This window comes from Chaetodon trifascialis, chromosome 17 (assembly GCF_039877785.1).
Source record: "Chaetodon trifascialis isolate fChaTrf1 chromosome 17, fChaTrf1.hap1, whole genome shotgun sequence".
Classification (NCBI taxonomy): Eukaryota; Metazoa; Chordata; class Actinopteri; order Chaetodontiformes; family Chaetodontidae; genus Chaetodon; species Chaetodon trifascialis.
Genome location: NC_092072.1, coordinates 6,327,626 through 6,341,757, shown reverse-complemented (window position 1 = coordinate 6,341,757; position 14,132 = coordinate 6,327,626). Strand labels below are relative to the sequence as shown.

The 14,132-nt window shown below is 45.1% G+C and overlaps 1 protein-coding gene across 1 annotated transcript in view; it reads right to left on the bottom strand.

Annotated features, from left to right (window-relative positions):
* crybg2 (crystallin beta-gamma domain containing 2) overlaps positions 1 to 14,132 on the bottom strand; it is a 42,474-nt gene that overhangs the window by 15,691 nt on the left and 12,651 nt on the right. The window contains exons 4-6 of the mRNA XM_070985008.1: positions 11,604 to 13,981; positions 3,776 to 4,958; positions 2,161 to 2,928 (exon numbers count right to left, since the gene is read on the bottom strand). Coding sequence (XP_070841109.1) covers positions 2,161 to 2,928; positions 3,776 to 4,958; positions 11,604 to 13,981 — 4,329 coding nt within the window. The remainder of the gene's footprint in view (positions 1 to 2,160; positions 2,929 to 3,775; positions 4,959 to 11,603; positions 13,982 to 14,132) is intronic.

The window sequence follows — 14,132 nt, the reverse complement described above, 5'->3', positions numbered from 1 at the left end:
GCCTCTGATGGCGTCAGTGTGGAAATTTCTACACAATTAAACAGCAACAATAACAGCATTATAACCACTTCAATCAAAGTGGCGTCTCGGCTGCTTCCTTAGAGGTAATCACAGGCAGGAATGCAACTTAATGTTTTTGTAAGGCGAGTGTGATGACACACTTTGTCTGCCTCCTCTCCGTACCTTCTTCATAGGCCCTGCTGTTAGTTCTCGACAGACAGAACAGCTGTTCTGGTTGAAAGACGAGTTCCTCTGCAGTAATATTTCCCCTCGTGGATCTTTAGAGGCTGAAACCCATCATCTGGATCATCTCTGTCTCAGTGGCCCGGTCAGTAATATGAGCTGTGGTCATGCTGTGTGCTTTGGCCTGGAAAAAGGAGCCGCTCTAGCTGTACTGCTGCACTTTGCGGAGGCAGGTGAAGTATTGTTTCAAGACGAACAAACATCCTTTGCAAACATTTGTACTTAAACTACACAGGACGAATGAGTACTTGACACCAGTTTTGTGTTTGCATAGCAGCACTGTTGGGGCTGTCATGAATGTGAAGCTTCAATTGAGGTTTTTGAGTTTCAAAAGTCTTTCGTCATATTTCATGGCTGCATCATCCTAAAAACTTAGCAACATTTGGAGTATTGTACTAACGATCTGGAGTGACTGGAAAATGGATGACACGAGTCAGAAACAATCCTACACAGCCTGTAGGAATCTAATCCTACAAGTAGTATAATACTAATAATATTAGTGTAGGCCAATCTTTATCTGCAGCCCTAAGCACTATAATGCATTACCAGCAGAAAAAATGATCAACGAACGCTCTACTGCAGAGAACAGCACCATTAAAAGCAGAATGCACCGTTCTAGTTTTACTACTTGTCACAACATCCCAGCCTTCGCCTCAGGGGTCAGTTCTGTGGTTGCTGTGTTTCCTAACCATTGGCACAAGTTCGCTTTCTGCATTTAATCACGGCGCATAATTAACGTTTTGCTGTTTGGTTGCTCAGGTGTGATGCACGAAGAAGTTCGGAGTTAGTTCTTGCGCGCTGACACGAAACACGACAGCGAAGAGGGAGAGCGCGTCCGGCGTCGTGTGCGCAGCTAACATGTGAATCAATGTTCTCTTTCTTGCCTATAAAAATAATTTTAAGGCATGTTCTAATCAGTTAAGCCCACATGAATTCCTGCATGTGAGAACAAGTGCACACGTGTGCGAACGGGAATTTTCGATACACACCCTATTCTGTGTGATTTTTGTGATACTCAGTGGGAGCAGCGTAACTGTGAAGCTCTATAAACGTGTGAAGGTATAGACACAAACACAAGCCACACAAAGAGGGACTTTTCCTGTGTGCGCCACAAACCGCGCATGAAGTCATCTCACCTATTGTAAGCTGACCTTGGCTTGCCATCTTGTTTACAACACCGAGGAGAATAGAAGGCAAAGAGCTGCCGACAATAAGCAGACACAGATACAGGCCGAAGGCGGAAATGTATGTGGTGGATTGTCTTCCTGAATTTGCTACCTTAGACGAAACAACCATTTCAGGCCTCATAATCCACTGACTGCAGATGTGTCCATACTGTGCACAGTGGACTTATCCTTTGTTAAACAAAGTGGGAACTGCATTCTCCCACTTACCTTTGCCCCGGAGTGCAGAAGAAAGTGTGTTATTAATACACATCTGTTCCCAGAATAACTTTGTTCTACAAGCTAATCACCATAAAGGTGGAGAGGCAAGATCCCTTATTCATCCCCATTTTCCACAGCAGCATTCTGCTAAAACCCTGATCCCAAAAAAGTTGGGATGCTGTGTAAAAGTGTAGTAATGTCATTCATCCAATCATGTGCTCACAAAGTGGTGAACCTCGCTCCATCCTGAGCCTTTCCAGGATGTCCCTTTCATACCCAATCATGATACTCTCACCTGTTACCAATCAACCTGTTTACCTGTGGAATGATCCAAACAGGTGTTTTTGGAGCATTCCACATCTTTCCCAGTCTTTTGTGGCTCTTGTCCCAACAAATTATCACACTCCAACCTTTTTGGAATCAGGGTTGTGGTTCAGTAATCTCTCACTTGAATTCTAAGATATTTAAATGTTAACTAAGCAATAATAATAATAATACTTAGTAAGCATAACCTTATTCCAGTAATACTCACATAAGCATCAGGGAAGGCTCTGTATTTTGAGGCTAAATTCTTCTCAGGCTCAGGGTCTTGGTTCTGGAGCCCTGGAGACCCTCCTCCATGCACACTGTTGAACAATGTCTGCTGGACCCCCATGGTGCCCTCACCACTGAAGGTCCTCTGCAGGATGGGAGTGCCCGGTGCTCCAGAACCTACACCCTTCCCCAGCCCCTGTGTCTGGCCAAACATAGACAGGGGGGAGTCTGTGGTGGTGAACGACCTGTGAAGGTCTATGGAGCTGGTGGGGCTGAGGAGGCGGGTGGGGCTGTTGCTGGAGGGTGGCGAGCTGATGCTCAGCGGCGGTGGCCGACTCATACGACTGTTGAAGTCTTCCGCCCCGGTCAAGGAGCCAGAAGTGGAGGATGAGGAGTTCAAAAGGGAGGTAAAGCGCTCAAAGCGGGATACCAGTGGGTCTGTCCCAGTGCCCAGTTCAATCTCCTTCGTTCCCACACTCATGCGATCACTTGAAAGCCCCGTTTCAGGCAGCGAGGAGGTGTGGAAGAGGGGGCGCTGGGCCTGTCTGGTCTCCAGCGTCTGATCTATGGACGCTGACCTCTGGCCTCCAAAGATGACACTGCTGTCTAGGCGAGAACTAGCGCTGGGAGGCAGAAATGATCCGTTTCCATTAAGCGCCAGGGATTGTAAGTCCTCAAAAGAAGAGGATGGTCTCATTACAATACTGTTGGTAGCAGAGGATCTCAGTGGCATGTTCAGACCTCTTGTTCCAGGCTTCTGGTCCTGCTGTGATTGAGCAAACACAGTAGGTACAGCAATAAGTTAAAGGGCTGGCTCAGCTAAGTTACAAAATGAACACACACAAAAAGAGATAAAGAAGAGTTATCCAGTCAAGTTTGGACGTATTTGTCTCTAAGAGCTCTGCCTCCACCGTAATGCAGTGGAGCTGAATTGAGTTCTTTATTAATGGGGCTGACAGCTTTGGAAAACTGCATTAAAAATGATCAACGACTCTTTCATCTTTTCTGTAGCAACTTTTGTTTTTTCATTTAGCTTGGTGTAACGCAAATCTCAACTGAATACCCAGAAAAAGCAAATGCAAATGAATATCCATCCACTACTGTTATGATGATTATTAAGAGTTGGGCACATCATGATAAATAGCTGGTGGAGCTGATTCTCCAGCCTGCTGCAGAAGAAGAAAGAGCACCGGTCAAACCTCACACAATGAAAAACCATGTTGAAAATGATATACTAACTGAGAAACACTGCAGTCTACACTCACGTTTGAGCCTCTTCAGTGGACATTTCAGTGACGTGCTTGATATACGTCACTGTAAATTTGCTGTTTCTGCTGCACTTTGTCGCATTTTGTTTTTATTGATCCACCTTAGCCCTAGCCTTTTTGCAATATTTTGAAAACAAAAACAAAAACATAGCATTTCTAGCATTTAATATAATAATGATATAAATAAACGTAGTTAAATCCTGAGCCTACATTTGGATTTTCCTGCAGCCTGCAATAATGATGAAAACTGCATTAATTTATGCTGAAATCTCTGAAAAGTTTACATTTTGGGTGCTTTCACAAAGAGAAGACGCTGTACTGAATTTGTGTCTGAATGTAAAGTACCTGCTGGCTCTGCTTCATCAGTTCCAGCGGTGAACGAGTGTCTCTGGCGGTGTTCCTCTTCAGTCCCAGGTCAGCAGGCAGGGTGTAAAGTCCGTTGAGGGACTCGGTAGGTTTGCCCGTGGCTTCCATCTTTTTTATGGGGCTGGTGAGGGAGGCAGGGGAGTCAGTGGTTACAGTGCTGGGAGCATCCTCCACAATTGGTGGCAGGGAGGATATGAGGACCGGTGGAGCCGCACGCTGGCCCATGCTCCTCGGCCTCAGGGAAGGTCCCATGCTCTTCAGAGTATCCACCAGGCTATCCATTTCAAACTGACAGGGCGACTCTGCTTCTGTTTCTGGGGAGGCAGGGGGAGTGGAGGGTGGAGCTGCGGGGTCGGAGACCAGCTCCACGAGCGTGGCCTGGAACACTCCGGTAAAACGGGAGTCGTCGCCTTCCTCTTTGGAGCTGTCAGTGCTGTCGTAGCTGGTCTGTTGTGCTGAGGAGAGGCTGGACTCGGGCAGCTGCACTGACTCCCAGCGTGACTTTATCCTCACTGGCTCTCCCTCTCTCCGTTGCTCTGTTTCACCTGCAGGTGCAGCAGGCTCCTCCTGCTCCACTGAGCCTCTCCTCCACTCACCTTGCTGCTCAGCCGCTGGCTCACCCTTGTGGCTCAGATAAACTTTGGTCCTGTCATTCAGTCTGTCGCCAAGCCCAATACGTTCCTGTGCAGCGGGGGAGGAAAGGGCGTAGCCAATAGAATTGTGTGCTGCAGCCTCGGGGAGACCATAGGAGGACAAGTAGTTGTTACTGGAGTAGCTGTCAAACCCTCTGTAACTCTGAGAATCAGAAAAAGAGGAATTCTCTGTTTTGTACGGTTTATACTGAGAAACCCCCTCAAATCTATTTTTCCATCTGTACTCTGAGCTCAGATCTGCTCCATTTACTTCAGTCGCAGTGGTGCTTGCTTTGTCCACTGTGTCCTGGCTGGCCTCAGTGCCATCAGCCTCACTGAGCAGAGAAACTTTATGGAAACGAAGTTTGGACTCATCCTCTTTAGGGGAAGAGGGACTTCTAACAGACAGTTTGGTGCTTAGGCTGCTGTAGCCTGAGCTCATTTTGTCAACTGATTCCTGGTCAGCTTCAGGGGTCTGATTATCTGCAGCGAAGACTTCTGAAGATGCTGCTGGTGTCTTTGAAGCTGTCCTGGATAAAAACAGAGGAGAACGAAGAGCAGACAAGGATGACAAAACAGGAAAGACAGAAGCCAGGGTCTGATTGGTTAATGTAAGTGTCTCCGGGGCGTGGCTGTTATGCAACGTCAACAATGCAAATTGCACGAAACAACTTCAACTATCTTGACTTGCATGCAATGTCACATTAGGTCATCCGCAGCTCTGCAGGAGGATTTACAAAGTCTAAAAAAAAATGTTTGATTTTGGGTATGAATTCAAATTTCTAGCAGAAAATCTATGTCACAAACTGGAATGTTGAATGACAGACACTACCCTGTTGAATCATGGGAATTGTAGTGTTATTGGAGTTTGAATTATACTAGGAACTAAAGGTCTGGGTTTCATGGCCTCTGCTGCTTTAATCATGACCACTCTCTCACAGGTCTCCTGACTTTCCTCTTTAAGACAATATGATCCTAACTTAGGTATTATATCCTGAAGATCCTTAGTTGCACCATTAAACTGGTATTCTTGGACTTTTTTGTATATTTGAAAATGTATGTGCTGAAATCAGAATCTGGTTTATATTTCTGCAATCTCATGCATGGGCATATATTCAAGTTTAAAATAATAATAAAAACGTCCTCATCCCCGTATGCACGTATTGGGTGCTGCACTAAAATTCGCATTAACTTAGATGTCAAGAAGCCGTCATATGTCAAGCAATGATTTTGAGTTGATACTCCGTCAGTGAATCATTTGACCTTTAATACTTCAGGGGAGCTCTACGCTCGGCACTGCACGAGAGTTTCAAGGAGGGGTTAGATTAGAAACTTCGTTCTTAAATGATGATGAAAGGGTTTGTCAGACTGTGTGGGTGACTACCAGTAAAGGTAAAAGGTTATGAAGCTAGACAAAGAATGCCCACGGTGACTCACTGTCATCGAACAGGTGACACGCATGAGCGTAATACCCGGACCGGATTATTCAAAAGGTCATGAGAACATAAATGCATAAATCAATCAATCAATCAATCAAATGCATTGCTACTTTACGGGGGGGCAGATTTGAACACAGTAAAAGTACAGTACAGTAACAGTAGTAAATACCATGAATTTCACATGAAATATGTGCAGAAATACCTGCAGGTGTTTTTTCCTAGCGACTGTGCACAGAAATGCAAAACATCGTTAGAAGCACGGATGCAAAAGATTTGAGTATCAGTGTCCCTGAACACTCTCCACACTCTGACCACAAAGAATGAGTCATTGTCCAGCTATTGGTTCTCCACATTAAAAAAAGGTGATGAATAGAGGCAGTGTTTACGGTAACTTTTGTTTCAAACACAGGAACGGATGTACATAAAAACCAGGGTGTAGTTACTCTCAAAAGCAAAAACTTGGTTTCAGAAGTGCTGAGTACACCATGAAGTAGCTATTTATACACATTTACTGACAATAAACATTCAATCTGGCAAATATTGCCTTTTTCAGTATAACATAAAAACTGCTATATGACCTTCTATATTGTCAATGCATTAATCCTCAATCATTTCAGTTTTCTTATAAATGTCGTCTTTCCTCTAAGGAGCTGACTTTCCACTCTATCATCAGCACATTTTATGCAGCCCTGAGCAGTGTCTGCAGGTACGGCTGTCATTGCTTCATACAGCCTCAACAACCTTCACCGAAAAGGTGGGGCAGCCTGTAAAGTATGCAGGGTGACTTAGAACAAAAAACAATTCTGCAAGCATTCACTCATTAAGCTCTTTGCTGTGAGTGTTTGGCAATAACTGAAGGTGATTTTCACCAACTCGGATCTTCTCTCATCCGGAGAATGCACAACATTCAGACAGCCTTACGTAGGAAATCCAACCTGGAGTATTAAAAGTAAGGGAGATCATCCCCAGCGGACATTGTACCCTTAATCACTCAGGTGGAAGAGCTCCTACTGGGACATGGCGGGTACATTGCTGCTTTACTCGCGGAGCCACACCTATATCTGAGGGCACCTGCAAATTCTGGCAGTGATCCTAAAGCTCCTCTCAGACTTCACTGTAACACGCAAATTAAGTCACATTTGACACATTGAGACCTGAGGAGACAGGTGATTAGGCAGACAGATATATAGCAGGCACACAGTACATCTTTATCTTAATAATAGCATTTTGCACGTGTGGGGACATTCTTTGAGCTTACTGTGTATGCAAACACACCTGTAAATCAGGATCCATGCACACGCATGTGCTAGAATTTGAACCAGCCTCCACGGGGACCCTGAGTTTATTTGTACTGGTACACGGAGTGACACTCAGTTTGGGAGCGTTGCACATAAGAGCAAAAGGTCCCATGTAATTATGTATGAGTGTGGTATAATTTGTAGCTCTCTGTCTTACCGGTTATTCAGCTCTGAGGATTAAAGAATAACATCTGCCCCCGTGTAATTTCTTACTAAATGTTTTACTCTTCTTCATAGCAAATAGTCTTCTTTACACACTTGTTAACGTCCTAAAAATACTCCAGTGTTGATCATCTAAATGAAAAAAGATGTTTGGAGGCGTAGTCAACCTACACACTGGAGATCTAGCCTGAAACCATAACAATAGCTGTTTTGAATTTCCCCTGTCAAGGCATCTGGGTCTTAGAAAGAAAACCATGTGCGAAAGCATGTACAAAAGGTACAGCTGGATGCTTAAGATACTGCACTCTTTAAAAAAACACACAGAAACATTGCTGCAAACTCAAAACACGGCGCTGCTAGCATACAGTAAGACTGGACTGGAAAAACACTGGCAACATTGCAGCTAGGGTGGAGCCTTTGTTAATATTGATTCTGAATTATTGCCAGATGGAGTTCTGTGTAAATAGATAAACTCAAAGCTGAACACATGTAGGCTGCAGCTAAGACACACAAGAGGCCAGCAGGCATGGTGGGATTCCTTCTATAATTACAGGATGAAAAAAACTAAATAAACTTTTCAGATCTGGTTGAGGATCCGTCTAAAAATACACAGTTTACATGGAAGTCTATGAGTGGGAAAAGACTGCATGTGTATCCCAGCAGCATGTTTTTCTCGTTTAGCCTCCCTTTTTTTCCACACATCTACAGTGGATTAAGCACTGGTTCACTGAGTGTACAGTAGCGTGACTTGGATTCTGGCAAGAACTACAGTTCCATCTGTCTGGCTGTCAAACACAAGCAATCCCTGCAGCTTTACTGAGCTCAAGGAGGAGGGTTTACGAGTGGTTTACCCATCACCGTCATTATCATTGCTACAGGTAGTGCAACCACGAAAACATCAACACTACTCGGCTATGCCGACTAACGATTATTGACAAGTCCAGCTGTAACGTTAGCATGGAACGTGTTACAGGTCTTACGCGAGGACAAAAAAGTCCGTCTCATTTTCTTCTTATATTACACACTGCTGAGTTGTCCACCGTTTTAACGCTTTAGCTAACAGCACTGGCACTGATGACAGATCTTAAATACAGTCGCACTCGAGGTAACTGAGAGCACCAGCTGCCACGCAACCACTAGCTTTCTATAAGTCATCATTCCTGTAGAGCTCCCTGCCGTATAGGTCATCTGTGCAAGCAAGTTGTTACGAATAATATTTACGTGTATTGTAAGGTGGTGACCTCTGGTGGTCATAATAATGATGGCAGGAGTAAAGGAGGAAATCAGGTGACGCAGTACAAAGAGTCCACATGTGGAGGAAATGGGACGGATGGATGGATGAGTCAAACAAAACACAAAACTTTCCAAAACCAAGAGTCAACGCCGACTTCTTTAAAATGATGTAATGTACTTAATGTACATCACATACAACATGTAAGTGAACTTACGTACATAAAAATTTACTTGTTTTAATCCAAGCCACAAAGTATTTCTCTGGCCTAAATCTAAGCAAGACTGTTTCACGGTGTTAAATAATAGTTACTGGATGTAACTCCAGTTCCAGTATGGATACATGAGCCATGGTCATATACGTCGTTTTGGGAGTCAAATGACGTATTCTGTCATTGACCTGATCCTGTTTGTTAAGGGGGTGCAGTTTGATGCAGTAGCCCGGTAGTTTTTTAAATGTTGGCTACTGAAAGTAAACGTACTGAAATATAATGTAGGCGTTTCACGTCATGTTCAGGGGCCGTCAATGGCCCGCGGCTGCAATTTCAGGACCCCGTCCTATGATTTGGTAAACTATCAAGACTCCAACAATAGCCTAAAACTGGCTCTGATGTGATTCTGTTAATCTGATTAGAGACACATGCTAAAAGGCGTAAAACAAAAAAGGGAAATCCTCGACAGAACTAACCCAACAGACTTTGGTGTGTGAAAGCCATGTGTTAAAAGACAGGATTTATGAGGACGCCTCTGTCAGGTCAAGATCTGCTCCCTCCTCATGGCCCGCAGATGGTGATTTAACACAGCTAATTCTCCACACGTTTGTCATTCCACTTGTGTCTCAAGTAGACTGTCAAACAACAGTCACGCATGAAAGGAAAACAAAAGACAAAAAGCTCAGTGGCAGCGCTCTGACCAAAGATTTACAAGTGGCTCAACTGGGTTCAGATCTCATCCTACCACAAACACTCCAAACACCTGCATCTCTCAGATTTTAGCAGAAGAAAGAACACAAAAGAGGAAACAGAGACGTGATTTTAGCTTCGCTGATGTTACAGCCAAAAGTAGATTTTAATGACTGACAAAAAAAATGCACGTTTTTTTGGACCCTCGGAGGTGGGTGGCCTTTCCAGTATCAATGCATTAGAGTCTTCACGCTACCTGTAAGACAGGTGGGGCTGGCTAAACGCCTCAGCATGCCTGCTCAGGAGAGTTGTTTTAAGTGTAGGAGGAAACAACTTGATTGTTGGCAGATTATTAAAAAAAAAAAAAAACTTCTATGGAAATGATACAAAAGCATGCACAAACACACACACACACGCACGCACGCACGCACGCACGCACGCACGCACGCACGCACGCACGCACGCACGCACGCACGCACGCTCATTCTTACACTATTTGCCATAACGCAAGTGTTATATTTCAGCTCCCCACCTTCACTCAACCTGTATATACATATTTTCTTATAAAACTCCTTTTAATACATGAATTAAAGGTGTTAAAGTCGGAGCTTGGAAAATGAACTGTTTATTAACAACAAAAAAAGGGTCGCTGGAGTCACTCTTGTCATTCTGTATGTACATCTGATGAATCCCGATATCTCGTTTCTGTGTGTGGTAATGAGGTCGTCTCTTCCACTAAAGTAAAAACATGCCTTTGCTGCCATCTGGTGGTTTGAAAAATACAATAAATATATAACTGAGCACATTCCTCTAATGATGTGATACCGAATAAATAAGGAGCACATCAGATTAATAATTGTATACGCACCTTGTATTGCTTTTTAAACCAAACTGACAATAAACATTCCTGAACCTTGCACAGCCATTCAGATACTGTAAAAAGCAGTTGTTTACACATAATACATCTAGTCACACACAGGAAGCCGATAGATTCCTTTATCTTGTGCAAATTGAAGCTTTTCTTCTGAGTTCAGATCCTGCTGTGTTTACATAATGTAGCAGCGATTATAAACGTGCACTTGTCCCATCACGAGCCACAAATTCCTCAGAAAATCTCGTCTTGCTCAGAAATCTATCTTCTCTATCAAAAAAAAAAAAAAACACTTGCTCATCCTGCTAAAACAAACACAGCAACATTTCCAAATATGATTTTTCCTTGTAAAAACACCTTCAGCCTCGTGTGTTCCTGTGAATTCAAATGCTTGGTCAAAGGCCAGCTTTGGATAAAAGAGTTGAAATGTCAGAGCATCACTGCGTTACATAAACATGCTAATCAGCAAATGAGCCATCTGGCATGAGACCCAGAGCTAGCAGCTACCTGTTTGGGACATTCCACAGGTGAGCAGATTCATTGGTAAGTGATTTTTGACCATTGTATTGCAAAATGAATATCTTAAATCGTTCTTAAGTTGGTCAGGCAGAAGAAGTCATCACCCTAAGCTCAGGGAACTTGTGATCTGATGAAATTAATTAAATATTAAGCCTGCATGTTTTCTTAATGCAGTACGTATTGACCTGTGAACTAACTGCATTGCTGCACCCCCACATATCAACACTGCACCCCAAGCTGAGGGTATGTGACAGCCAGAGCTCAAAACACCCACCGATGCTGGGCGTTATATCACTGAACATGTGGTGCATTGAGACGCGTGGGTTGAAAGCCACGCAGGTATGCAAGCAGCTCTGTTGGTAAACAGGGCAGCTCATCCAGTGCCGACCTCCTTATCGGAGGAAATGTTTCGCCATCACACACATTAAAGGCCCTTATCGGATGACGACACGCAAAGGTGAGAAAGTTAAGGTTACGCGTTTGAAGCTGATTGTTTTGGCTGCAGAGGTACGTTGCTTTACATGAACAGTAACCCCTTAGGCAGCATGCTGCACACTTCAGCACAGTCGCCACAGAGCTGTAATTTCCTGAATGACAGCATTCACAAATTTAGAGAATAACTCTCACCTGTTGCACCATCGACAGCAAACTCTCTGGTGCACCTGTATATTCACATACAGCCCGCAGCCATGGACTTAAACAAAAAAAAGAAATCAGTCTTTTCTTATTTTAAGATAATAAGCTTCCCACTCACCCCTGATTCAGGTCGAATTTGGCTTCTGCCGGATGCTCGTCTCTCTCTGAGAGCTCGTCTGCAGCTTCGCGATCAGGACTGTGTGTGTCCGCGTCCTCTGGGGTTGACAGCTCGACTGTCACCTGTTCCTGCACCGTCCAGGTTCTGCCTGTGCTCTGAGTAACTGTATCCACCCCCTCACTACACCGCAGAGCACTATTGTGTTCAACCTCTGTGGCATCTGACTGCAGCTCCTCAGCGCCGTGTGAAAAGGCGACAACCTCTGCGCCACCACATGTATCTGTGATGGCACCTGCGGCACTTTTGGTTTCTGTGCTCACTTCGCTCACTTCACCTCTCTTGTCTGCTTCTGCAGCGAGTGAAACTTGCTCTTCTGCCTCGCCAGATTCGGGCGTGATCACGTCCTCTCCTGTGTTACTGGGAGCAGTGTGTACACATTCAGAGCTCCTACTGTCTTTGTAAGCCAGATATTCTATCCCCTGGCTTGGGAGTTGCTTCTCTCCATTAGGGTGGTCTACTGTTTCCAATTTGGTCCGGTCTCCCTCTGACCCCTCCCCCTGGCCCTGCAGCTCACTGGAGGGTGGAGCAACGCTGCATACCATCAGTGTGTTCACCTGCTGAACCGGTGTGGCCGGTAACTCTTCCTTTCTCTCCTCCTGCCCCTCTTCTTTCACCTGTGGAAACTCTGTGATTGCTACCTCTTTCTCCTGACTCTTTGCATCGCTGCCTTCAAGAAACTCAGACCTTCCAGTTTCTGGCACTTGAGGCTCACTTATCTCTCTTTCTGCATGCTGTGGAAACTCCTCACACAGCCCGACGAACTCGCTCACACCATCTACCACACAAATGTCCTCACTTTTGTCCACCGTGCACACTTCTTTATCCCAGCTGTCCTCTGCATTGTCCTCCTCAGCACTGTAGTAGATCTCCATGGCACTGCCATCATCTGATCCTACACTCAGATACGTTGGACTAACAAGGCCCTCATGTCTGTCCATCTGCCCAGGCAGAGCTGTCGTTTCAATCTTTATCTCGTTGGCCTCCGTCATGCTCATTTTCTCAGGCACAGGAGAGGGACGACCAGTATCAGCGCTCGCCTCGTCTGTGACTAGCTCTTTGACTAGGATCACTCTCCGTGTGGAGTTTGCAACCGGAGTATCTGCCCCCTGGGATGTTACACAGTCAGAAACAGGAGGGGCAGAGTTTTGAACCACAGGCACTGACCTGACAGTGTCTTGACTGAGGCTAAAACTGTCCGACTTCACCTCGGAAACTGAGTGGGTCAGCTCTGAGTAATGGATGCTGTTGCTGTCAGCTGGTTTGGAAGTTTGGTCAGGGGTAAATGTGGAGCTCTCACTAGATGAAATCAGCTTTCTCTCGCTGAGGGCTTCATTTATGTTATCATAAGCACCTGCGGCATCATTCACCCTGCCAGCAGCAGAGTCAAACTCACGTGACAGGCGAGAGCGTATAACACTAGTTTCTGTGTGACATTCATTCAGGGTTTTAACCATGACGGGTTCTAATTTGGCGATGGGGCTTCTTGTCTTGGTACGAATTGGAGGTGGGGGGTTTAAGAGGGCTGAAGTCACCTCTGAGGTGAAATTCTCGGGGAAAAGTGAGTCGTACAATGCTCCATAAACTGCATGCTCAGGACCGGTACTACTTTCACCGCTAGCAGCTGAGGCTGCGGTGGCGGTTGCTCCGTCAGTACTGGAGTCCACACTTGCCAGGGAGGGTGTGCCATTCGGAGTTGTGCTGTCAGCCATGACAGGGGCATCAGGTTGAAGATGCGATAGCAAATCTTTGGTGGAGTCAGCAAGAGAGCTTCCTGTTGTTGTGGAAGGCTGCTGGAGGATGTCACTGTCACACGGGCCGTTGCCTGTGCACACTGAGTCAACAACTTCTGCTTTGTGATCTGAGGTGTCAAGCATGATTGGAGGCTGACTATCTGGAAGGATAAGTGCAGTCTGGTGATCAACAACGGACGTGGTTTCTGGATGAGTCACGAGGGCAGGTGAATTTGGATTGCTTTTGAGTGTATTTTCATGAACAGGAGCGACCTTTGTCCCCTCTGATGAAGCTGAATAATCCAGCTGCAGCTCAGGAATGGTAGCAATCGGCGCTTTCTGCGGCTCCTTGTGTACGTCAAACAGATTGGAGCTGTTCATCGCAGGCTCCTTTGCTTCCGGTTGGGCGTTTGTAGCGACAGATGACTGTGTCTCATTAAGGAGACTGAAATATGATTCTGGCTCGGTAGTGGCCACAGGAGAAGGGATGTCAAATGTATTGCTGGTGTCAAGCTCCGGCTGAGACATACTGAACATCTTCTGCGTTTTGGCTTGATCCAACTCCATCTGACTGGGGTCCAGAAGAGTCTAGAAAAAGACCATTTACCATTACTGCTGTTTTAAGCCTTTGTAGAACCCTTGAACCTGAAATAATGTAACACTGACATCCAGCAGTAACAAATGGGTGTTTTTTAAAGCTCATGCTAGGTGTATCTTTCAGAAAAACAAATTTAAACCT